General features: G+C 43.8%; 2 protein-coding genes across 2 annotated transcripts; one reads left to right on the top strand and one right to left on the bottom strand.

Moving 5' to 3' along the window:
- The first annotated feature begins 537 nt into the window (after positions 1–537).
- LOC142992943 (uncharacterized) lies at positions 538–4,734 on the top strand. Its single transcript, XM_076143512.1, has 7 exons — positions 538–839; positions 1,422–1,551; positions 2,778–2,871; positions 3,077–3,213; positions 3,319–3,461; positions 4,175–4,372; positions 4,453–4,734. Exons 1-7 carry the CDS (start codon positions 829–831, stop codon positions 4,568–4,570), a joined length of 831 nt encoding a protein of 276 aa, XP_075999627.1. The 5' UTR covers positions 538–828; the 3' UTR covers positions 4,571–4,734.
- A 2,178-nt stretch (positions 4,735–6,912) lies between these two features.
- Positions 6,913–24,709, bottom strand: golim4a (golgi integral membrane protein 4a). Its single transcript, XM_076145543.1, has 16 exons — positions 24,070–24,709; positions 16,856–16,930; positions 15,540–15,589; positions 15,283–15,336; positions 14,843–14,993; positions 14,218–14,300; positions 13,909–13,992; positions 12,438–12,635; positions 12,074–12,340; positions 11,296–11,582; positions 10,957–11,033; positions 10,786–10,859; positions 10,445–10,654; positions 10,012–10,080; positions 9,475–9,564; positions 6,913–8,111 (listed from the first exon to the last, which is right to left on the bottom strand). Exons 1-16 carry the CDS (start codon positions 24,254–24,256, stop codon positions 7,959–7,961), a joined length of 2,109 nt encoding a protein of 702 aa, XP_076001658.1. The 5' UTR covers positions 24,257–24,709; the 3' UTR covers positions 6,913–7,958.
- Positions 24,710–25,231: the final 522 nt, after the last annotated feature.

Below are 25,231 nucleotides of genomic sequence, written 5' to 3'. Positions count from 1 at the left end.
AATGGCCACCAGGGGGCTCAGGTCCTGTCGGTGCTCAGTCAGTTTGATGGATCAGTGGTTCTTAGATGAGTGGTAAACCAAAAATACCACATAACCATCAAGCCACCAACTCCACATGATACCAACACCACATAAACATCATATGTGCTATACTGAAATCAAGAACTTTACATTATGATTATGAAATGTTACTGATTAAATGAATGCACAACAGAAGTATATAGTTTACTTATGGGCCATTTCAACAAAAAAATAATTACATTTTAATTTAAAAAAGCACAGAAATAAGAGCTGCCTCTGAATTGTGAATACTTCAATCAACAGAATTTCCATTACTTCTCATACTTTCTCTGAAATTCCCAGCAGATATATTCCCACCAACACTGTGAGGTGACGTGTCCACTTGTTGTGATAGCTGGGGACTATTTCCAGCTATCCAGTCTTGTGAGCTACACTCCGAACGCTGTGTTACCAGGCAACGCAGCATGTGTCCTTGCTGACCTGTCGCTGTCGTTCCACCTGCCATTCCAGGAACCTCTCTCTCTCTCTCATACACACACACATACACACACACACACACACACACACACACACACACACACACACACACACACACACACACACACACACACATATACATGCACACAGATGTATTGGTGTCAGGACTCTCGAGCCAGCAAGCCGGACGGAAAGCTTACTTGTATTTCTTTCTAAGCAAATACCAGCAGAACCGGTGGTCTCCATGGGTTACAACTATAGGATTTCAGGGCTACACCGAGCCGTTCACAATACGTTAAAGGCCTGGAGAAGCTACAAGAAGATTGGGACATGTCAGAAAGGTAAGATAAAAAAACAACAACAATGGAATTAGATATGCAGCTCATTCAGACGGCCATGTTTGTTGTCACTTTAATTGTTGTTGTTGTTGTTGTTGTTTGCATGCAATATATCCTCATTTTACCTCTGATTCTCAAAGAAAAATCTTAAATTTTCCCATTATCAGCCTTGCATATTATTATCTAATCCAGCAGGCATCAAACTATCTTAAATAGCAACAAACCATTTGAGGAAAATAAAATAAGCCTTGGCAGTATTAATTATGGAAGCACTGGTGTCCAGCTTTCACTTGTGTTCAGGCACTATTATGGGCTAATGGTTGCTGCTCAGGTGTCCTCTGCTGTTATGGCAACGGGTCCTAATCTGCTCTGCCAGGCCCAGTTCCAGGGTTTCAACGCTCACGACAGACACACACCAGGGCTTTCGTTACACACCAACCATCTGCCTGTGCCATCAGACAAACATGTTAGTGTGATTTAGATAGAGAGCTTATATTGCTTATCTCTCTGCTCTCTCTCTCTCTCTCTCTCTCTCTCTCTCTCTCTCTCTCTCTCTCTCTCTCTCTCTCTCTCTCTCTCGCTCAGTTCTTCAGGTGTGAACACTCTCAGCGGCAGTTTTCCTAAATCCCACTCAGCCCAGTACTCTGACCTCGGCGTTACACACACACCGCTCTCTGTGGAACAGAGTCCTGACTCCGGACTTGTATCTACCCCTGTGAGTCACACACATCAACAGCTTCCATCCTCATCCCCTTTTTGTCCTCTCCTCTTCTGTCCTCAATCCATCATCCAATCTCTTTTCCCCTCGTTCCCACTTCCCACTTCTTCAGCTGAACCTAATATTCTCAGTCCCTTCCTCTCTTCCAGTCAATCTCTTTATCTCCCTCCGTGCTCAAACGTGCCCTTTCACATTCCACCAGTGTACCCTTCTCTCACTGCATCAATATTCTGATCTTCCTCCTTCCTGTGGGCCACTGGCCTCTTGTTCAGCCGCTGTGCAGAAGGATTTTCAGTCCTTCGACGATGTGAATAAGAAATTAGAGATGAGAAATTAAAGTGTCAAACATAATCCTGTCCATCTTCCTCTAACTGTGAAGGACAAAGACAAGGGTTTAGCCTTTGTCTTCAACACATTGATTTTACTGGATTGGATTTTGCACTACACCTATAGACATCTGTGCTGATATTCAATATTCCATTTTTTAACAGTATTTTTAACAGTATTTTTAACATTTTTCCACCATCTTTATATTTGACTTGATGAACTTCTTTCAAATTGGAGAGAGTTTCCCGCTTTGTCAAGTTGTAGTTTTAACTTTCAAACTGGACTCTACCGACTGAAGCTGCAGACCTTTTGTCACTATCAACTGCCTGGTCATATGGAGTGTGGTTGTTTCCTATGTAACACACGGGTGTGGAGTTACACCAACAAAGTAATAGAGAACAGGATAGCGGGCTGGGTGGGGGGTGGGGAGGTGGGGTCATAAGGGTCATAAGTTTAGGCAGAGAGAAGAGTTTAAAGATATTATCTATTGTTGAATCCCTTTGGAATTCAGTTAAATAGTTCATAGTTCCTTTTACATTTTATATTACAAAATATACTATAATATTAATAATAATAATATAGCAAAATACTTTAGTACTAGTTTCAGACGACCATTGATTGTGTGCAGTATGTGACAGCTGATGATTTATTCTACATTTACATGTATGTGTGTATGTTATATACAAGTAAATAATGGATAGAGGGATAAGAAATGCCATGCAGGCTTGAGAGGAGGGAGGTGTCAGGGCGCGAATTGGCTTCCTGGTCAGACTCACATATCAGGTTGTATTTCCCCACCAATATTTCATGCCACTGAATTTCACAGATTGATACATCTAGATTCCCATACGGAGGTTTGTCACTTATTCATTCAGTTCCTCTCTTTTCTCTATCAGCTTCCATCCAGTCGGTACCGCTTTGTTTCGTGGCATCACCTGGAGCAGTGTGATGTCACGGGCGACCAGCTGACCTGCCCCAGGGTCAGAGAAGGTCAGCAATCAGCCTGACAACACAACCCATGACACATATGAGCTTTGATATTCCCTCTAAACACAGCTTTACTTGCAAATAGAGATAAATATAAGGAATAAAGGCTACAAAGCAGCAACGGTTCAAACTGCGAGCACAGATATGATCTAGAAACCATTTTGGATGATTAAATGTTGATATCATCTTCTTTGTTGACATCTAAAAGGTCCATCAGAAGAGGAGCTCTTTCTGAGAGACGGGGGTGATGTCTGTTTAGAGAGAGAGAGAGGGAGGAGGAGGAGACATGAGGCAGAAGGGCAGAGATGGGAAGAGCGGCTGCAAGAGAACTGGGAAAACTGCTCGGTAAGTCTGTAAGAATGGGGAGAAAGAGGGAGCGAGAGAGAGAGGAGAGAGAGAAGAGAGAGAAGAGAAAGACCCTGACTGTGCTGTGAAATGGTGTCTTCTCAGGAGTTAAATCTGTCCTATCAGGACCTGGGGGATCCCTTCCAGCAGGAGAATTTCCTCCGGATCCTCCGCCGGTTGATCCGCGTGGAGAAACTGCAGCTGGTTGATAATTCCCTCACCAACCTGAGTTCTATACGTTTGCCAAGGTATTACTGACATCACACAGGCTGCACACCCAACAGAGCAGCTTCAGTGATGACTTCATCCTGGTCATCCTCTCAAATTTGAATTTGAATGATGCTCTCCCAGTGGCTGTCCTGCCACTAATCCCACCAATACACTGGTTTTAAATGGTTAAGTAGGCAGGCATAATTTGAGCTCATATTTTGTGCATTAAAGGGTTCAAATATCTTAAATCTCCAGTTTTATGTTGAGCTTAGATGTGAAAGCTGCTGTGATCTGATGATGGATCTGTATTTGGCATATTTCTTCCTAATTTTATGGTTTGTGTGACTAATGCAGGCCCAGCAGCGTCTTTTTACTGCACAAGTAGTGACTGTGAGACTGACGGCAGCACTGAGTAACATTCACATTAGATGATTCATCCAAATGCCGACTTGCCGGTGTGATTTAATTCCAAATCAGCCGCTCCTCAATGGGATGATCCAGTTATTTCCTTCATCCTAACATCTGCCTGCCTGCAAGAGGAAGTCGGCAACAGAGCCATAACCGTAAACATAACCATAAACACAGCTATAACAACTTCAACCATCATGTATCACTGAGGAAAGAGTGGGAGAGTTAGAGGAGAGTTTAAGTTGCCATTTCAGATAGACTAGTATAGCTTTATGTGATTTTTTATGTCTCCTTTACACAATGTAATGTTATTTTGGGTGACAGTTGTCTTATTTCCGGGCAGGTGCAGAATGCTGAACCTGCACCGTAACCACCTGATGTGTCTGCGGCAGCTGCCAAAGCTCCCAGCAGTAGAGCACCTTTGTCTGTCCGAGAACGCCATCGGCTCCCTGGGGGGGCTGGGGGCTCTGGGGAACAGCCCGCTGCGCTCCCTAAACCTGATCCACAACCCGGTGACCTTCACTAAGGGCTACCGAGCACAGTGAGGAGGAGATAAAAGTTGTTACAGGGGGGGAGAGACAGGGAGTAAGAGTTTGTGACCTCCGTTTCTCTCTCTTGCAGTGTTTTCTCCTGTTTGCCAAAGCTTCAGGTCCTGGATGGTATCCCCAAGTTGCCAGAAGACTCTCTGCCTCCTCGTCCACAATTCCCAGAAACCACCAGGATGTGCAACATTTTGTGACGTCCTTCCTGTCTGCAGACCTCATCAGGGTCAGCAGGAAAGCTGGGCATTACTTTGCCTCCTGGCTGTTGCTGACTGACAGGATTTTAGTCATGGAAATGTTTGCCAAGGCCATGCAGACCAATATTCATGATATTTTTTGTGACAAAGACTGCTTTTTTACATACAGCATTTGGATAATAAACAGGTAAAATATGATGACATCTCTTTGCTTTACTTGCTTGAATTCACACATGTTTCAGATAGTTTTTCCTATTACAAGGAGAGAGAGAGAGAGAGAGAGAGAGAGAGAGACAGAGAGAGAGGGATTGGCCATTATACTGCATATCTGTGACGTACGGCAGGAGACAACACAGGACATCCGCTTTCCAGGCTTATAAAACATTTAATGTCCAGCCTCCCCTGGCCTCTCTTCTCCTGACTGACTGTTTAATGACCCGTAAGCCTCAGGCAGCACCGACACACACACACACACACACACACACACACACACATATACTTTGAGAAGAATCCTTTTGTAGCATGAGCTACACAGGGTCAAAGGTCCTGTGAGTGCTTCGGTTGAAAGCGTCCACCACACGGCCCATGTTACACACGTTCACACACAGTGTAGCATTACAGAGGCCACACGGTTAAATCACCGGAATTGATTTATTCATAACGCCAGTCGTGTATTCTTCTTTTTAATAAAGGTTTCACTTTCACAGCACCAACAGCGTTCTCTGATCTGATATCCCCGAGCACAGATACAAAACACTGCAACACACACACACACACACACACACACACACACACACACACATACACAGTCCTATATATGTACTTCACATAAATGTATCAACTCTGACCGTCGGCGCGCTCACTGCAGGGCGGCAATCGGCACGCAGCATCTCTCCCCTCGCTGGGACGCAGAGGAAAACAATTGAGGAAGCCAACATCTCTCTAACAAGCACACTGCCAGGCACAAACTACCAGTTACACGCCTCATTGGGATTCATTTAAGTGTGGAAGATTGTTTGTGCAATTGAGTGTAAGGGTGTGTGGAGATAGAGACAGAAGTGTGTCTGCTGCTGATGAAAGAGAGCAAGAGAGAGAGAGAGAGAGAGAGAGTGGGAGAGAGAGAAAGAGCCGCACAGAAGCCGCTATAATGAACACAGCTGGATGGATCCTTAGGAAATAAGGAGCAGGGTCAGGAGTGACGGATCTGTTGCAATATGGGAGTAAAATAGCAGGAGGACGGTTTGAGTTTGGATTTCAAAAAAAATGTGGGCGGATGAGAGAGAGCGTCTTTTCATAGCTCAGAGCTTCAGCTTTCAAGTAAATCTCACATTGGTGTTAAACGGATCGTAGGGGGGATTTGTGGCAGTTGTGTGGGTCGCGTATCTCAAGATAGACTTTAGCTTGAGGCAATCAACATGTTAAAATTATTCATGCTTGATAATTCACCCGTAGAACGATGACAGAGAGAGAGAGAGAGAGAGAGAGAGAGAGTGTAGAGGAGTTATCATCACTGCCATTGCTTGTCACTGTACAATATTAGTGTGTGTGTGTGTGTGTGTGTGTGTGTGTGTGTGTGTGTGTTTAGGGGAATGGCATCTCCCCCTGGCCCGCTATTAGCACAGTAATGAGACACCTGTTACACTCGTCCTCCTCCAGCATCCCACAATCCCTCTGGGGAGTTCAACAATCTTGACACCAGTGCAGGTGGATGATGACAGGAGGAAGAGGGGACAGAAATAGAGAGGCACAGCAAGAGGCAGAGAGACAGAAAACAGAGGAAAGACAAGGCAAGGATGATGAGAGATACGAAAGGGAGAACAGAAATAGAGAATGAGAGGAGGTGGGATGATTTGATTGGGACCAATGTTGTTATTTGAGGTAATTGGCTCACTTGCTCAACCACCTCTCCTTTGATTTCATCCAGGCTGCTCGGTTCATTACAGACACACAATCTTCTCACCTCCTCTCTGAACCAAATGGTGCGAGAAGTCTCAAGCCACACCCTGACACCCCCAGCTAAAAACTATGGGAGATTATGGCAACTTTCACATGCAATTTGCACCTTTAAAGGAACTGTAGGGTTACAATCACTCACAACATTTAAATCCGACTCTCATCTCCCAATCAAAGCGTTAGAACATGCCAAGTTCAGTTGTCGAACTGTTGCTTTAGATATGACATATGAAAAAGTAGCAGAGATGGAAGTAAACACACATAAAGAAGACAATGGCAAGGAAAAGGGAGAAACCTGTGGATGCATGAGAAAGAATGGGCATTGCTCAGAAGACAGAATCAAGGTACGTGAAGAATGCCACCTCAATAACCTGAAACCCTTTGCCAGCTTTATTCCTCTTTCCATTCTGTTGACATACATGGTTCAGTACAGTTAAAATCCCATTTTGTGTCAAATTTAACTTAAAAGTATTTATTTGACTATACATTGTACAGTACACTGAGGATGTTGGTGGGGGGAAAACTGGATTTTTCCTTTCTTTCTTACATAATTAACACCATTAAATATGGATTTACTGTCCATTCAAAGCTCTGCTGAAGCAATGTGCAAGAGGTTCATCCCGAACTGGCACGCTAACATCGCTAACGTCCTATTACATTACATTTCCAAATGAGAAATGACCGAGACCAAAGAGGAGGCTCTGAGAAAACAGAGAGGTTCGTGTCAATGTGACACTTGAAGCAGAAATCTCTCTCTGACTGGCGTGTGCAGTAATATCCAGTGAGAAGGATCCCGTATGCCAGTGAGTAATACAGCTGTGAGACCAACTAATTGAGTCAAGGACAGAAGAAACAAAAACAAAGAATGTTGCACTTTCAACAATTGTCAGAGTTGTTAAAATCAACAATAAATAACAGGAAATGACTTTACCGATTGGAATGCAGGTTGAAAATCTCGAGGACTACGACATTATAATTCTTTGCGTGAAACACGTAAAAGCTTGAACATGTGCCAAGCTGAATAACATCCATTATGTTGACTTTACTTACTGACACACTCAGAGACAGCACGTGATAAAAATACATTCTCTAACCCGTCTGCTGTTAGGAATCGTCTGCCTGAAACCAGACAGGCGACCCGGCAGACAGACACGAACACAAGTAGACAGAAAAGTAAATTATTACAAAATATATATGTATCACACTTTGTGCCCTAAATCTGTCCATTCCTACAGTGCAAGTTGATCGTTTCCAACCCCGCAGTGTAGTGAAGATCGTCCCAGCTCCGGGGCAAAATATTCCACTCATCCCAACTGGAAAGTCTGAACGAACGACTGGCATGATTCCTTCAGGAGAACAGGGAAAAGATCAACCAGATAGGGCCCAATGGGAAGCTGAAAAGGCACTGCGACTGGCCGATACCCCGCGTCCGTTTCTACATCTCCGCCCTCCGAACGGGTCCCTTGTCCCGACCAGCTCTGACCTCGTCCAGCTCCTCTTCCTCCTCCTCGTAATTCTCTTCCTCATTGTTCTCTCCCTCTTTCCTGTGGTCCTCTTTTCTTGGTCCCTCTTGGTTTTTAACTTCATCCTGGAGTGAAAACAAACACACAATGCAAACACCAAATCTTAACCCACGAGTGCAACCGTGACACTTTAAACTTGTATAAAGATGAAATGATTTGTTGTCACTTTTACTCTTGTGTCTGGATCTTAACTCTTTCATTGTGCGTAGATGTGACTAGAAAGCCAATGACGGGCCTACTGCGGGGAATCCAGTGTTTGATGAATGAGGTTGAAAGGGAAATTCTACAGAGATCAGTTCACTAAGAAACACCGGCACAATCTATGAAAACCAAGTCAGTAACAGAGGAAGGAACATAATGAGACAAACCAACACATCAACCGGCATTGTTTGGTTCATCCCGTTTACATAAATGAGGGAGCAGATTACTATAAATCTGTAACCTCTCATAAATAATGATACAGCCCAGAACAACACGCTTAATCTTAAATAATGCTGCTTTCCATAGAGGTGAGGAGTCGGGCTGAGCTTTAGAGCAGCTCCCTCTAGAGGGGAGTCATGTGTCCTCCCCAAGGAGATCTGACAACACAAAGATCAGAAAGAAGCTGAGCGGCTGTGAATGAGGTACAAGCACCCCATTAACCTTGATAACTAGAAGTCATAAAATGTGTGTAAGCTTCTCCAATCAGGCGATGGACAGATAGGAGGAATTCAATAAAGCAGGTCCGGGCGGTAACCTGAGGCCCGCAGAGAACCCAACACCTGATCTCCCTCCTTCAGCAGGACACACAGGCCCGGTTAGTGTTACAGGGATGAAAGCCAGGGACATGCAGCCTCTCCCAGGACACACACACACACACACAACCCCACAGCCTGCTACCTCAGCTGAATCCCTGTACAGTCGATATATCTGTGTGTGCGCTGGATGTTGCTGTAGAATATAAATGAGAGCGAGTGAGTGAGTGAGCGAGCGAGACAACGGATGCATCAGTCTTTTAACATCCACATCGGCTTTCGGACAAATTCATGCTGAAATAGTTCCGGATTATAATGATTCAATTGATGCAGTTGGGGATATAAGATATTTGAGAAAGTAACTTGTCATGTAGACACTAGTAAAAGACTGGTTTAAAATGTTGGCAGAGAAAAATGAAGAAAAATGAATCCCAGTCAAAATCATCCTCATCTTTTGAGCTTTTTAAGGTGGCAAACTCTCCGTTCTGGCGCCGTCTGATATCAAAAACAGGCAGAATTCCTCCCTAAAATCCAGTAAACTTGAAGCTCAACTGAAACCAGGATAGGAAAAGAAGGTGCAGAAGCTTAGCGGGTCTACTGACAATATATCTTTGTAGATCTTTACCCCCATTTCCCCCATATTTGCTCATGGCCATGTTACCACAGCTAAGAGCCCCCCTCTGTCAGAACCCACCTGTTCTATGTTCTCCTCATTATATGGATCCTCCCCTTCCTCCTCCTCCTCCTCCTCTCTCTTGGCTCCAGCAGCCAGATCGTCCTGGGCCTTCAGGACAGCAACAGGAGAAGGAGAAAGCGAATCATGTCATGGAAATGAAGGAAAAATAAAATACAATATATAAAGAAACAACATGATATTTTTATTATGATTATTATGACGATGATGATTATTATTATATATACTCAGAGGCCACTTTATTATACATGTGCGCAATCCAATTGAATTCAAGTTTAATTCTTCCTTCCTTCTGCCCACCTCATGTATGTGATTGGGTTGGACCAAATATTATAAAAGCACTTACATAAGAACTAACTATGACCTCAACAATTACCAGTGCATTGAGTTGGCACCTTTCTAGGAACAAGGCTGAAAAAAGTGGAACATTATCAGCTTCACAAAGGAGCTGTGTGGGTGCATTTAATAATGTAGCCATGAGTGTTTGTCTGGTGCTTTTGGTTCCAGCTGTGTGCTGTGTGGGTCCGGATGTCACACCTCATCCTCCCCTTCCTCCTGGTACTGGTCATCCAGGGTGTCTTCCTGTTGATCAGGGTTTCCAGCCATCTGATTAAACACACACACACACACACACACACACACACACACACACACACACACACACACACACACATTTTGAACATGGCCTACAGATTTTTCTGTTCCGTCAGTTTGGAGGATTCATGCGTACGTCTGTGTTTCTGCTTGCTGATGCGGCTGATTTACATCGAGCTCCTCCTGCCCCAGTTTCTCTGATTCCCATCCCCTCTCCGAACATCGCATCTGGACTCCTCTTTGCTCTTCTCTCCCTTTCTCAACATATTTCCTGAACTGCCATTTCCTCCTCCCACTGTGATCTCTGCAGAATGCTTTGTTGATAGTGAATATAGTTTTATCCTCATCTTCCTCTCCTACCCCCCCTCACACTCACCACCAGCTCCTCCTCTACAGCAGGTTGTTCCGCGCCCGGGTGTTTGTGCACGTGCTGGGCTGGCGCTGCCGGCTCCTCTTCCTCCTCTACCACCTCCTCTTCCTCCTCCCCGGCCTTGTGTGGCAGCTGGTCTTCCTCGGCCTCCTCAAACTCGTCCTCTCCCTGGTTGTTGGGGTCGTCCTCGGGGTCCAGTTCGCCTTCAACCGCACCCTGCAACCGAGAATGAGGTCACGGAAAAACAGAAAGAAGAAGAATGGAGGAGATGTGTAGAATATTAATTCTATTGAAATGTATTTTTGATATGCAAGGACACATGCATTGACGGATGGATGGACAGTCACCTGCTGATGTGACGGCATTCGGTGATTGATTTCTTGTTTCTCCTCTTCGTCATGTAACATATGAGGATCTCTTTCTGCAAACACATGCAATAACTCACTCAAAATCAATCACTATGTTATGGATCTGTTGATGGATTAGGTGATTGTGTGAGGGGAATCTCTCTGTCTCACCTTCGTCATCCTCAGCATGGGCTTCGTCTTCTACTTGAACAATGTCGTTGTCGATGTTCTCGTACTCGGCCCGCTTCCTAATTGACATGGAGTATGTAACTATAAATTATAAATGCACCGCTGGCATCAAAGCAGCTCTGTTTGATCACATTCCTTTGGGCATCGGCTTCATCGTCTATCCAGTTTGTGTATAGACACTATCTCTCAGTTTGACCGATGGAATCTTCAGTTTCAATAAATCACAACTCCGCTCACCTTAAACTTGAGAAACGTTCTAATCAAACAAATAACTCTACTCCCTAAACCCACTAAATTAAAACACTAATGGTGACCTCTGACCTTTGGTGCTCCTCTTTCATTTGCTGCTCCCGCTTGTCTGCCTCCTTGTGTTGCTGGACCTCTTTCTCCTGCGCCTCCTTCAGCCTCTGCTCTCGCTCCTTCTGCTCCCTCCCCCTCTGGGCCTGCAGGGCCTCCTGACGCAGCTGAAGCTGCCTGCGCTCCTGGGCCCTCTGAGCCTCCAGGCGCTGCTGCTCCTGCTGCTGCTCGTAGGCTGACTTGACGCGTTCTAGTTGGGCGTGGGCCTCCTGCTGCAGCTGGGCCTCTGGGTGCAGCTCCCCATGCAGACCCTTTTGACAAGACAAATGGATTCAACTTTAACAACATAAAGCGTTGAGAAAAAATTGAGAGCAAAACATACAGAGTTCTAATTTTAGATGCAAGTGTAGCGATAAGGATATAACTTATCCTTTGGGAATATTAATCAAATGAATATGGGAACATTAAACAATTATATATGCACAGCATGTCCTGTATTCAAACTGCCATTAATCAAACACAAAACAGGGAAACTGTTCCATTGGGAATACAGCTGAATGAAACTGGGCACAAGCTGTGTCCTCATTCTAAACAGGATACACAACAAATTCATATTTTCTATATATATATGCTGTAAATTGTAAATCCATTCTAAAATCCATTTTTACAAAGCAGTTATGATGAAATAAGTTTGTGTTACTGTTGCTCATATTACCTACAAGAATTTGACAACTTTAAGGCCTTTTTACTACCGCCTGCATGAAACTATGTGGTGTTAAACTTCTTCTACAGCAGTTCTGACCGGCTGCGGCAGGCGTCTTTGGCTGTCCAGAGCGTTTTCATCAGGCTGCTCCTGCTCTGGCTCCTCCCTCTCCTCCTCCTGCTCCTCCGCTGGTTGGTCAGGGTCCTCCTCCAGCCTCTGAGGCTGTCCTGCTTGGGCCATCCCTTCCTCTGCCAGCTCCTTTCTCCTCTCAGCCTCGCCTTCTTTGTCCTCGTCCTTCTCTGGCAGGTCGTGGTGGCGTGCAGCCTCGGGATGGCCGTGTTCCTCCTTCTCCTTCTGGAGCGCCAGCTGTGGACAAAGTGACACGATTGTTAAGAAATGTGCCCTTCTTCGTGTCTGTGCATTTCTTCGTTTGTGTATGATGAAGGCTACACTCCCTCATTACCTGTGATTGGGTGTCCTGGTGCTCCTCCGCTCTGTGAGCCTGTTTAGGCTTCACGGCCGACTCAGATTGAAGGACGTTGGACTCCGGTGCTATGGCTGCTCCTTGTGGTGGCTGGACAGCAGCTTTACGGTCAGCCTGCATTTGGCTGGGCCTCCTGTTCATAGTCTCCTGTATCTGCTTGAACTCATTCACCTGCATCTAGAGTGGACGACACACAAAAAATCCAATTTATTTACGATTCTGCGTGATGCCCAAGTTTCTCTGTCTAAAGTCTGAATGTCTCTGAGACATAAAAATCAATCTGTGAGAATAAATGTTAATATTAATGTGAGAGTGACACAGTGATCGAGACTAGCAACCAACGCTCCACCATCCCAAGGCGGTGTGAACCTTCAAACCAAACCCAGAAACAACAACATATACATTTAACAAACTGTGTGATAACATTGAGATGGGTGTCAGGTTGTGAAATGATGATGTTAAGTGTGACATGGAGCAGGCAGAAGCTTGTTATAGATGTGAGACACGTTGTGAGAAATTGTTCCCAGGGTTCTTGCATTGTTCTGTCGCAGGCTTTCTCAAATCCCAAGAGGCTTGGCTTGGTCGACGTGTCACAAACTGCGATCTAGGACCACTGACTTGGATCGCCGACCAACAATTTCATCATGACTCTCCAACGATCGTTAAGTTTCTTCACCTCAAAGTGGTGCAGACTGCTAGTGAACACCCTTCCTAACCAGGCCAAAGTCAAAAAATCTCTCTAAATTCCTTCCCTCTCTCCTTTTCTTGCCCCTCTCCCTCCATTATTCATCTTTCTGGCTGATTGGTTGCAGCGCGCTTTAGATGCACTGCTCTGACAGCCCTGACTAAACTGAACCCCCTGGAGGAGAGGAAACCGTGTATGTGTGTGTGTGTGTCCATTGGACCAGAAAGTATGATAGAAAGCAGGAAAGGCTTTAAAAGAAATTAGCAAATGCAGAGGGAGAGGGAAAAAGAGAGTGAAGGAGAGAGAATGTGTATTCATCCATGAATGATGATGGGGGAATGATACAAAATTCATATCTGCAGATTATTCAGTAAACCATTAAGCCATTTCAAAAGGTCGCTTTCAAGGAAAAACAACGTCTGTTCAAATAACCTGAAACCTGTCAGTGTGTGTGTGTGTGTGTGTGTGTGTGTGTGTGTGCATGTGTATGTCTGCACAGCTCCATCTCTACAAACTCTCTGTTTTACATTATTAATAACAGTCCTTTCATCCGTAGCATCAACCTCCATTTGTACTGTGAATTCTGGGGAAGTTAGGAGGAACATCTCCTCTTTCCTCTGTCAACTTCTGTTAGATTTCTTCAATGACCTTTTGATGACTCCAAGGAACACAGTACGTACAAACACACTTGATGGGACAAACGTTTTTGTGGCCCAGATTTTCCCTCAATGCCTGTGGGACTGAGTTTCTAGACTGCCGGCCTACCTGAGCAGATGCTAGTGCCGTCTTGTGGTCTTCCAGTGTCATTGTGAGCTGGCTGTGTGCCGCCTTCAGGTCCTGATGCTGGACCTGAATACAAAGCAGCAACAGAGCCGCAGGACTTCAATCACTCTGACGTAACACAATCTATTGCTGTCAATAGTACTGTTTAAAAAAGAAGTAGAAAATCCATTAAAATGCATAAAAAATTACCATCAGTGGTCCATGTCTGCTGGCATTTTTATTTCTTTATATTTGAGGAAAAATATAAAAGAGGATGGAAAAAGCTGAAAGTTATAAATGGTATATTCTCACCTGTGCATCCTGCAGCTGTACGTGAATTTCGTGATGAGCTTTCCTCAAGTGCTTATTCTCCTCTCTCAGGTTATACGTGTTCTCTGAAATGATGAAGATGAAGCGCAAACTTATTAACGGAAACAATGCATCTAACACAAGAAACAAGAACAGGATTCTGCTGCAATGCATTTGCAAAAATGAAACAGAACCATTTGAATTACTAAGCTAATCCTGGTTCAGTTTGACAATTTCTATTCTTACTCGAATCACTGAATCTAAACATTTTTGTAGAGTATTTTGATAAATCATAACGATACGTCTAATTAAGTCCTCATTGATATTTGTGCAGTTACTTCTGGGTTTCAGACATGTAGTACCTTATTGAGTCAGAAGATGGAGGCAAAGTAACAGTTAATGCTGAAACGACTATCAACAAAGCATTTTTAAAAGTTATGTTTACACTCTATTACATCCATAAATGCATGCATCTATCAATTATTCTTGCCTACATCTGTGTATAATAAACATATTTAGGGATTTAACAAATACAGAGAGTAATTAAGGCAGAGCAACATACGTCTAAAGTTAAATGATTGTTAATTACATATGATCAAATCCCAGTGCTGCTAGTATTCATTTGTACCTTTGAGCTGAGACACTTCCAGGTCTTTGACCTGCTGCAGCTTCTCATAGCGTTGCCTGTGCTCGTCCAGGAGCCGGCCGTGGTCGTCTCCCTGGATTTGGTGCTGGTCCTGCAGCTCATAGTACTGCTTCTTCAGGTCCTCGTGCTGGTTCTGAAACAGAGCAGAGATTACTGTTATTGTTATTATTATTACTGTTGTCCTCCGCATGTGCTTGGTTTTTGTTGTAGAGTGTCTTCAGTGCGAAACCGGAACTCTTTCCCCAAACAAACTGGCTGCAAAAGAGAGGAAGGATGCAGTGTGAAAAGGTCAGTGTGTGTGTGTGTGTGTGTGTGTGTGTGTGTGTGTTTGTGTTTGAGCACATGCAAGAGGAAGTGGGGAATTATGTTGACTGTTTACAAACATGAGCATGTTTAATGTGTTAGGACAAAATGATCCATACCTTTAGCATCTGATGTTGCACATGTAGAGAATTAAATTTGCCGCCAGACTCTTGCTGTTAGAGAAGAAAGTTTACAAAAATCAGACTCTGGCATAAATCAGCAAAAACACAAGGAATAACCAGCTACAGTTGACAAGGCGGAAGAAGAGCCATGTAAGCAGTCAGAGAATGGAGGAGGCTTCATAAAAAGACCACACATCTAGAATAACAACCTCAAGTCGGTTACATCAGCAGTGGCGGTAACAAGGGAAACATACCTTCTCCTTGTTAAGTGTCTGTTGTGCCTCCAGCTTATAAACCAGGTAATCTGTTAGAGCCACACAGATGGAAATCTCATATCATGCAATGCCTCAAACTCACAATGCAAACTATAACTAAACTATAACTAAACATTTTTTAATGAAGAAACAATGTAAGCACTAAATCAATAGAAATGGAATGAATAAAAATCCAATGAATAACTCAAGTCCTGAGCTGAACTTCCTGAGCACTTTAAGCACAGGCATCAAACTCAAGGCCCGCGGGCATAAACTACATTTCCCACAACGCATGTCGATTTTGTGACCTGCGAAGTGACGGCATCCCACCACTAACATGCAGCATTTCCACATCAGTGTCAGATGATTGTTTTATGTAATCTCTGTTAATGAACGGCTTTCTGTGCCTTACGATCTTCTCAAATCGATCTTCTTAATAGATTTGCTCTGCCCAGTTTTCCACAGCAGTATCCAAATTGCTCTTTTAAGTTTATTACCAGCTTTGTACTGTTCAGTCAATGCTGTGTGTTTGTTCTGGAAATGTCTTTGAACATTGTGCTTTTTACTTCTCTTATTTATTATCATTTCGCTTTAATTTCTCTCCATATACCAAGCACATTATTATTTATTATTATTATTTCTCTCCTGTATTGTTGTCAGTGAAAGCAAATTGTGACTGTCCAGGCAGAATTAAACTCTCTGTCCCTCCAAGACTTTTTTGGAGTTATCCACGGATAGTGAGTCAGTTCAGTTCACATTACTACACAGATGTGGAAATGTACGTACATTTAAAATCATTTCGAGGTCTAGGACAAGTTGTTATATATATACCTTATTGTTATTATTGTTTATTGCTGAAATTGCACTTGTTTGACTTAAGAAATTTCAGGTTGTTCATAATATGTTTTGTAAAAAGATAGTTAAATAAAAGTAAACATTTCCAATATGAGCTTGTACCTCTTTGCACTAAAACAAAGGGAACACTTGGAGTCGTCCATTTATAGGTTATTACGCTATGATTTTACTAATTCGGCCCACTTGAGTTTAAATTGGGCAGAATCTGGCCCCCAACTAAAACGAGTTTGACACCCCTGACTTAAAGTGTAGTGAAGCGTTTTAACAGAAAAATTGGCTTACTTAAAGTTTCTACAATTATTATTACACAACTAACAATCTGGATAAAAATCTGTTCTCAGTTATGACAAATTGAATATTATAGTGAACTTTGTTTTCCCAGATGAGCTATGAATTCTCTGTGTGAGACTTTTCCCAAATCTCGTGTAAATGCAGAGCTGAGCGTGTGTCATTTCTCTCACCTTCTTTGGCCTTTTTGTGCTCTAACCTCTCCTTCTGAAGAGACTTCTCGAGCCTGGAGCGATGCTCGTACACCATTGAGCACATCAACCGGACATGGAGGGAGAAAAAGGAGAGCAGAGCAAACAGAGGGTTCAAGAAGCTGTTTGAGGCCGGATGCGGCCAAGTGGAGGGTGAACTAAACCAATACAGGGCTACAATACAAATATTGCATTACAAATCCACATTACAGAAAGTATATCCATACAAATCATTCAATACAAATGCAGAGAGAGAGGGAGGATGTGCATTTTATGGTTGATATGATGTCTAAGTGTTATATTTATTCAACCAGGCCGTGTTAGCCCTACATCACAACTCGTGCATCGACGGAAAGCTGTGGTATTCCTCACCAAACTGGGGTCCCAAGGTATTTACAGATCAATCTAGTTTGGCTGAGGATGCTTATAAGGGAGGAAAGTTAGTGAAACCAGCATTCCCACACAGGACAGGTGGACAAGAGAGGCCAAATCTAAACTTTTCACACAGGAATGTCCACCGTAAACACAATGTGCCAGGGTCTGTCTGCTCCATCACCTGAGGCGTAAGAGTTGGATGATGCACAAAACAACGACCCAAAACACACAAGTCAATCAGTGCAGACGGAAATGCCTGAGTGTGCTGCTCATAGGACAAGTCCCAAATATACTGATGAAGTGAAGAAGCTTCCACGGGAGGAATGCTCCAAAGTTCCCCCACGCTGTTTTTTTAAACTCTGTTCTGACAACAGTTTGGTGGCGGTTAGTGCTGCCGGGCGGTTTCCGTAATCAAACACTCTCTGTGCCTGCGTGTGTGTGTGTGTGTGTGTGTGTGTGTGTGTGTGTGTGTGTGTGTGTGTGTGTGTGTGTGTTGTGTGTATTCTGCCAGAAGGGATGCCACAAATGAATAGAAGAGCAGAAGAAAAACCAGAAAGAGGAACTGATCTTTGCATGGGGGAAAGAGTTATGAGGACACTTCAGTGTGGTGTCACTGCAACCCAGACGCCTGAACGTGTCTTGATCATTCTGAGGGGTTTCAAGTTAAGAATGGACTGAAAAGCCTGATTATCAAATTAACAACACTGAATTGTGTTTTGTTCATGCAAAGTGCTCTGATTTCATATCTATGAAATCAGAGCACTTTTACTTCACACATTTTGAAGGGGAGGGAAGTAGTCGCCCTCCACCAATTGAAATCAGATGAAAGAATGGGAGTCATAAGAAGCAGCTACAGAGTCTGACAGCAGAGGGGACAAATGATTTCCAAAGCATTCCCGACATCATTCCTCAACAGCCACACAACCCCACATTGACACATCCCTCTCCTGGCCCGCCTGTACTTTTGTCTGCGTCAGCTCTCTGCAAGGAAACCTGGTGAGGGACTAAGCATTCTATGCAAATCAGTACAACAAATTAGGACACCATTTGCAAATATTTAACCAAATACAGGGAAACGGAGTCGATCATCGACTGCGAAGATGAGAAACCGGATGTGCCTCGAGGTAAATCAAGAGTTTTAACCTGTTAGAAAACACTAAGAATATGATATCATGCAAAGTACCCAAGGCAAATACAGTTTGTTCTAGCGCGTAATCTTTTGAGTTAGGTTTGGGCCAGACACCAGGAAACCAGTGCATAAACATCGAGTTCTCTCACTCGTTCTCTCTCTGAACTGATGATGTGGCTCTTCTTCCTCAGCAACACACTGAGAGGATGAGGAGAACACAGGGGAGGAAAGGGAGAAAACGCAAAAAGAAGCAAGAGACGAGGGAGACGCACGCAAGACGTATAAATAAGAGAAAACCCCAGATAGACTAAAAATGACATAATACGTCGACCCCGCGTTTCTCCACGGGCTCTGGCCCAAAGCGGCAAACAAAAAGATGTTTAACCACTGCTGCATTGACACAGTCCGACCTTTGCGAACATACTGCACACCCGCTGGTGCTGTGCTTTCCTCCCACCGTACAGCACCTTGTTTACACACACATACACACCCGCTGGCCACTTTATTAGATACACCAGCACAATACAATACAACCCAACACCCTTATAGAGATGCGACCACAGTTAGAGTTTCTATTAGCTTCTCTGCCCCATCCAGGAGGCTTAATGTTACCAGGGTGGACTGGAGATGCACCTAAGGGGTGTCTCGCACATAGGTTTCCATGTTACATGTCAATACAAACATGTTAAAGAGGTCTAGAGGCTGAAACAAAACTCAACTTGTCTTTACACCCTAAACTAGTTTTACCAGTTTAAAACAAATATTTATTTATCAGCGCTGCAATTCCACTAATGTTGACATATCACTTTGGTCACTGTCAGATTGTTAGTCGGACAGGTGTTAGTCAGTTTTGCACGACAACATATTGTATGTAAAGATGATAAATACAAATGTGACCAGTTTGAACAGCATGGTTTAGATTTTATTGGTTTATTAGCTCAGTGATTCTTTGTTGCTTTTGGCGGAGCTCTGTTCAGCCCACCCCACCCCACGCACACACACACACACACACCCTCTCTCTGGGGCATACACTTCAGACGAGCAGTCAGTCTACAGAAATGAACTGAGCCTCAATATGTCAGATTAAATAAATGCTTTTCTCCTCCCTCTCTACCTTTTTTACAACAAGGCTTCAAAACATTATAAGAGGAAAATATAGAAGGTGAAATGTGAGTATCAAAGGTTAAAATAATTCAAAATATGTATGATGTGATTTACTAAAAGGCCAAGGAGGAAGATGTTTTTTAAAAGTCAGAGTTTGGCTACTTCTCAGACCAGGTCTCTTTGAGAAGCTTGTCACTGACTAGCGTACCGAACTGCTGACTCATCGCCTAAGAGCGGGTCATATATTCATCATCCATCTGCCGCTCTGTAGACACACAGGAGGATTTTAATGGCACGCTGGACGCCAGTGTAATGAGGAACTGGTGTTGAGTTGTCTCTTGTATTGTCCTCGTCTGATCTCAAATGGCAACAGTGACATCAGTGCGGGGTGAAACCTAGCAATGGAAATTTTGGTGATGTCCCATGTTGATGTTACAATTACAGGATTAGTGATCCGGCATACGCTCCAAAAAGGCTTCTTTTTTTTTTTTAAAGTAAAGCCAACAGATTGTAGATGATTACTGCAGATCTGAACACTTCAAAAGCCTCCGATTCATTCCATCATTGTGATAAAAAATCGTCTTATAATAATGCAGCATGTGAGATGTGTTATGTTGTATTCCTATCTCACAGGACATGTAGTTCCTTATTCACACCTCTAAAACGATAGAAGATAAAAATCAAGCAGGGAATGAGACAGTTACTGATCCCATCGCGGAACATTCCGGCACAGAACGACCTAAGCAGAACTCGGTGGACACGAATAAAGGAGCAGTTGTACAAACCTAAAACGATCCAATTCAATGGCCCCTTAAAGTGGTTTTCAGAGGAGTTTTAAGGAAGACACTGAGAGGAGGGTGGAGGACAAAAATCGGAACAAAATGTTGCAGCGCAATTGGGGGAAGAGACAGATTATACGAGACTCTGAGTATGAAGTTTACGAGCTACAGTAACAGCATAACTACTGTTCATCTGGACGCAGCACAAGCATAGAGGAGTAAATGAAATACAGCTGGGTGCCTAGAAAATGTTTTTCTCCCCCAAACAAACAAAGTTGCATTTAAATGCTGCGTTGGTTTCTGTCAGATTAGACGTTGTGTTCTTGTCCGCTCCTCCAGATTGCTAGATAGGTTGTGAGGACGGTAATGCGTATGCGAGCTCACGCTATACACGATAAACCCACAAAGATTCAAATGCTCGGAATTACTAGCACCATTCCTACGAGACAGAATCCATATTCCTGAAAACCTTCCAAACACGCAGGGGCCATAATGATGCCATTTTTTTTTCACCGACAATTATCTCATTCAAACCTCGGTGAGCCTGGGAATGGAGACTTGCTGGAGCGTCCCCCCCCCCCCCCCAGGCCTACAGGACATTTCCCCTCGCAGTGTGTTTTCTCGGGCAGAATGAGAACAAGAGGGCTCTCTATGGTGGTGACCTTTACCTGGGAACTGGTTTAGCTGTGGGGAAAATGGCTCGGTTGAAGATGGGAGCGCTACCAAATCACAAATGGAACAGGACCCCTGGGATTTGCCTGTTTTTGTTGTTTTGTACTGTGTGTGTGTGTGTGTGTGTGTGTGTGTGTGTGTGTGTGTGTGTGTGTGTGTGTGTGTGTGTGTGTGTGTTTGTGTGTGTTTACTGACACTATCCACTCCTGTGTGAATATAGGCATGAATTTACCCCACATGGGACGATCTAGTAACACATACGCTATATTCTGCACATTTTCACGGAGTTTACACAATAACTTGACTATACACCGTGACGGCTGCCATCTCCAACGGTCTGGTAATGTGATCGAGAAGAGAACGATCCTCTCCAAATCCAGTTCCTCCACTGCTCTGTGCCACAGCGCAGAAAACCTGTATAGACACGTCCGGAATCACTATAAATCAATAAACTGAGATTGTACTTTTGCCGTGGCCCTGCAGCAACCAGTACTTTTATCACTCGCACTATCTCGTGTGTGTGAAATTACATTCGTTCTGAACTTGCCCCTATAAGAGCATTAAGGGTAAACAAAGCTTGCACTGACACACAGGTTTCAAACGTCCTCCTTATACAAGCAGTTGCATGTGGCTTTGGTTCCATTTCCTCCTGGCAACAACAACATGCCACAACTCCCTTAATACCCAGTTATTACATATACAGATATTTAAAATCTAACAAAAATAGATTATTGTTACATACTGTCATGCACTGCGATGGCACAAGTTGTTCCTGCTCGGCCCGGAATCGGACTTAAATTGTAACTCGGTTATCCTGGGAAAACCTCAGAGACAGGTGGGAATGCCATGAGTTATAGGTCAAGACAAGTCAAGTTTATTTTGTATATTTGTAACAATAGGTAGGCGAGATGATTCGGGCATTTGAGACCCCAACAGACCTGAAGGATTTCTCTATGCTACTGGTTCCAATGACCTTTGGATTGGAGGCAGAGAGATAGTACTTCTGATGTATCGGGGAGAGAACAAGTCGCAAACGCAAACTGTTAAACAAGAACTATTCCATTTCTCAGAAACAATCACAATGAAGAGCAGTTGACGATGATTATTGCTTTGGAAATGAGTATAAAGACAGAAACAGTTACGTATTTGTTTGGGTATTTGTTGCGTGTGTGTGTGTGTATGTGTGTGTGTGTGTGAGAGAGAGAGAGTGTGTCAGTGTGTGAGTGTGTGAGCGTGGAAGTGGTACAGTATTTTCCCATGTGGGCACATTTGTCAGAGTGCGAGCACAACCGCAAGTGCCAGCTGATCCTTTCCAATGACAACTGGCAGGATCAATAGGGCTGTGCCTTACAAACACCTGGGCTGTGGGAGCACCTCTATATATAGGTCGCTTAACAGCCATCAACAGCTCAGCGAGGATATCAAGTGGCCATACATCTCTTTACAATGAACGCCTGGGTGTGGTGCAACAGCGCGGCTACAAAAAAAAACCCTGTTAACGTATTTGCATTGATACGTACATCGACCTATAGCGCAGCTCTTTAGAAAGGAAATAGGAGCTGATGGTATAGTGTGGACCTGAAAACTGACCACAAACGGGGCCTAAATGTGTCACTTAAGTTAGTCTTTGTTATAAAAATGGACAGAGTAATAACAGTGAGATAGACTTGTAATGAAGGTAAAACACCCTTCTGGTATTGATATTCAAGCTGCTACCACTGATATCCAGGCTTAGTTCTCTGGCTGTTGAATTGTTATCATGGGAAAAAGATCAGTGATAATAAAGACGCCTCAAACCACAGACAACAATTTGATATCTGCCATTGTTTGTATTTACAAAAAAAACATCTTGAGTCAAGCTGGTGGGTGTCAGCAAAGCTTCTGTGAGGATTTGTTTACAGGGTCAAATCCGCCCTGTAATGGAATAGTCAGTAAGACATACAGGCGTTGTGCTGATTGTATCTACTTTTACCAATTGTGTGACAGGGCAAAGTAGTTCCTTCTTATGTACAGTGATTTTAATATTGTCTCACCATCTTGCAAAATTGAGGCGGTTGTCATATGGAGAAATTATAGATCACCCTAGATTCGCAATGGGGTTACAGGACATCACAAAAACGGAATTACGGGCCCAAACACACACGCTGATGTGGACATGAATGCAGAGCTTGAGGGCAACATACCAGTTGTGTGGCAATCATGCTGAATTAAAGGCTGTGTTAAATAAGATGTCTGACTCCCGGACGTGGGAAAGGAGCGTGTAGGAGAGGACTGATACAGAGTCTGACTGTGTTTATAGGGAGTGAGGGAATCTGGGAGGTAAGCGTAGAAGAAGAATGTTTCATCCTTAGTAGAAGTGTAAGTACTACCTGATGTGGGGTATTTTTTACAGAGGAGTTTATATGGCACCATTCTCTTCTGATTTTAATGAACTCGTATTGCAGTTGTCGGCGGAAAATCAAGCTGATTGTCTATGTCTGCTGTGGAATAAGCAATGACTGCATGTCATCCAGGTGCAGATCCGCAGTGTAGTTACTTATTTAAAAGTACAATGCGTGATCCACATGCAAAGAAAAGTGTACCTTCACTGACAATAATTGTGTAAGGCAACATAGTAGAGGGCACTATGTGAGTAACAACATGCCTTCTGTTGATGACTAGAAAGGAAACAAGGCTGGCTGAGTGCTTCAGAGTAAATAAACAAAGTTTATGAAGTACTTACTTGGATTAAAATACTTTAAATAAAAGTGTGGGGATGTACAGTGTGAGTCATGGAGTGTAGTAATTGGCTACTCCAGTGAACTGCAGTGGCTGTAGCAGATGTTCTACGTGACCTCCTGACTTTTTGTGCTATAATCTGTCTGTGCTTGAGGTGAGCCTGGGGACTCAATGACTACAACCAGAGGTGTGTGTGTGTGTGTGTTCATAGCCTCCAGTCAGCAAAAAACTTTGCTGCTGGATAATCATGCACTCCAGAATTTGAGTCACAGTAAACCTTCATAGAAAATCTAGGTTTCATTTGCGTAGTTTTGCGTAGGAATTAGAAACGGACACACTTACATACTCTCATTTGCGTACAGACTGAGCGCACACACATAGACACACGCTTTCGCAGTCTCTTCACACACGCCGTTTACCTTGGAGCTGAGCCGAGAGGGACTCCTGGTGTTGTTGGTACTTCTGCGCCATGGCTTCGGTCCTCTTGAGCTGCCTGTGCGTCTCGTAGGACATCATGCCGCCGTACATCACCCCGCACACCACCGTGACCAGCAGGAGACACTGAAAGATCCTCCGCTGCCTCCGGGAGCAAACCCCGCTACCCATGTTGGACCCGCACCCCTCCCCGCTGTTTGACGGTGGAAGCCCCGTGTCTGCTGCAGGAAAACTTTCCGCCTCAACTTTTTTCCTCGGGAGACACCGCGAACTCGCCCCCCCCTCCGCCGCCTCACTCCCCGAGCATTTCCACGCAGAAAACACGACTCAAGTGCCCGGATTTGCTCGTGGAAACATCCTCGGTGTACTGTATTATATCCCGGTTACTTTAAAAAAAAAAGTCCACGGTCAGATTTTCGCTTCACTTCACATCAAACTTCAGACTCTCCGGGCTCGCGCTGACTCGTCGCCGACAGTCCCCCCAATAGCAAACTTTTCTTCGCTTTTTCCCCCAATGCAATTCCGTGAAAGTTGTGCAAAAATGAATCCGCAAGCCCCCGCAAAGGCCTTCATTACACCTTTAACTTTAGTTACGTGTCACTCGCAGCCCTCTACCATCCAACTGCAACGTTAAAGGAAGTCCCTCCTCCCAAAAAAAAAATCACAAATTTCCCTGTTCCCGCCCTCACAGGAACACTTTGATACTTTGGTCGCCGGAGAGCTCGGTCAGCAGGCGGCTACAGGGAGGGAGGGAGGCCCGGTGGTGACAAGGCAGGACCGTGAGCACCATCCCACATAAGATTAATACACACACCAGAAACACACAACAACAGTAATAATAATGATAATAGTATGGTTTTATGCTGAGTTCATCAAAGAAGTTCCATTGAATTGCAATTCCAATCTACTTGTACTCTACCTTAGGGTCTATGTATAAAGTTAAGTGATAATACAACCTTCCTTCCTTCTCTCTATCTCTCTACTCTTTCTATATAAAAAATGATCTCCAACATATCCTACAACTGTATGCACAATGCCATGTACAATGTTTGCTTCAATAAAAACAAATTGCAAAAAAAGAAGAAGTTCCATTGAGTAAGGCCACTCCACCTGGGGCAATACGTCGATACATGCACTATAATATTC

The sequence above is a fragment of the Genypterus blacodes genome, unplaced genomic scaffold (assembly GCF_046128005.1).
Source record: "Genypterus blacodes isolate CSIRO-AG114 ecotype Tasmania unplaced genomic scaffold, CSIRO-AGI_Gbla_v1 ptg000003l_1, whole genome shotgun sequence".
Taxonomy (NCBI): Eukaryota; Metazoa; Chordata; class Actinopteri; order Ophidiiformes; family Ophidiidae; genus Genypterus; species Genypterus blacodes.
Note: the sequence above shows the minus strand (reverse complement) of the source record. Positions and strands in the feature narration are given on the sequence as shown.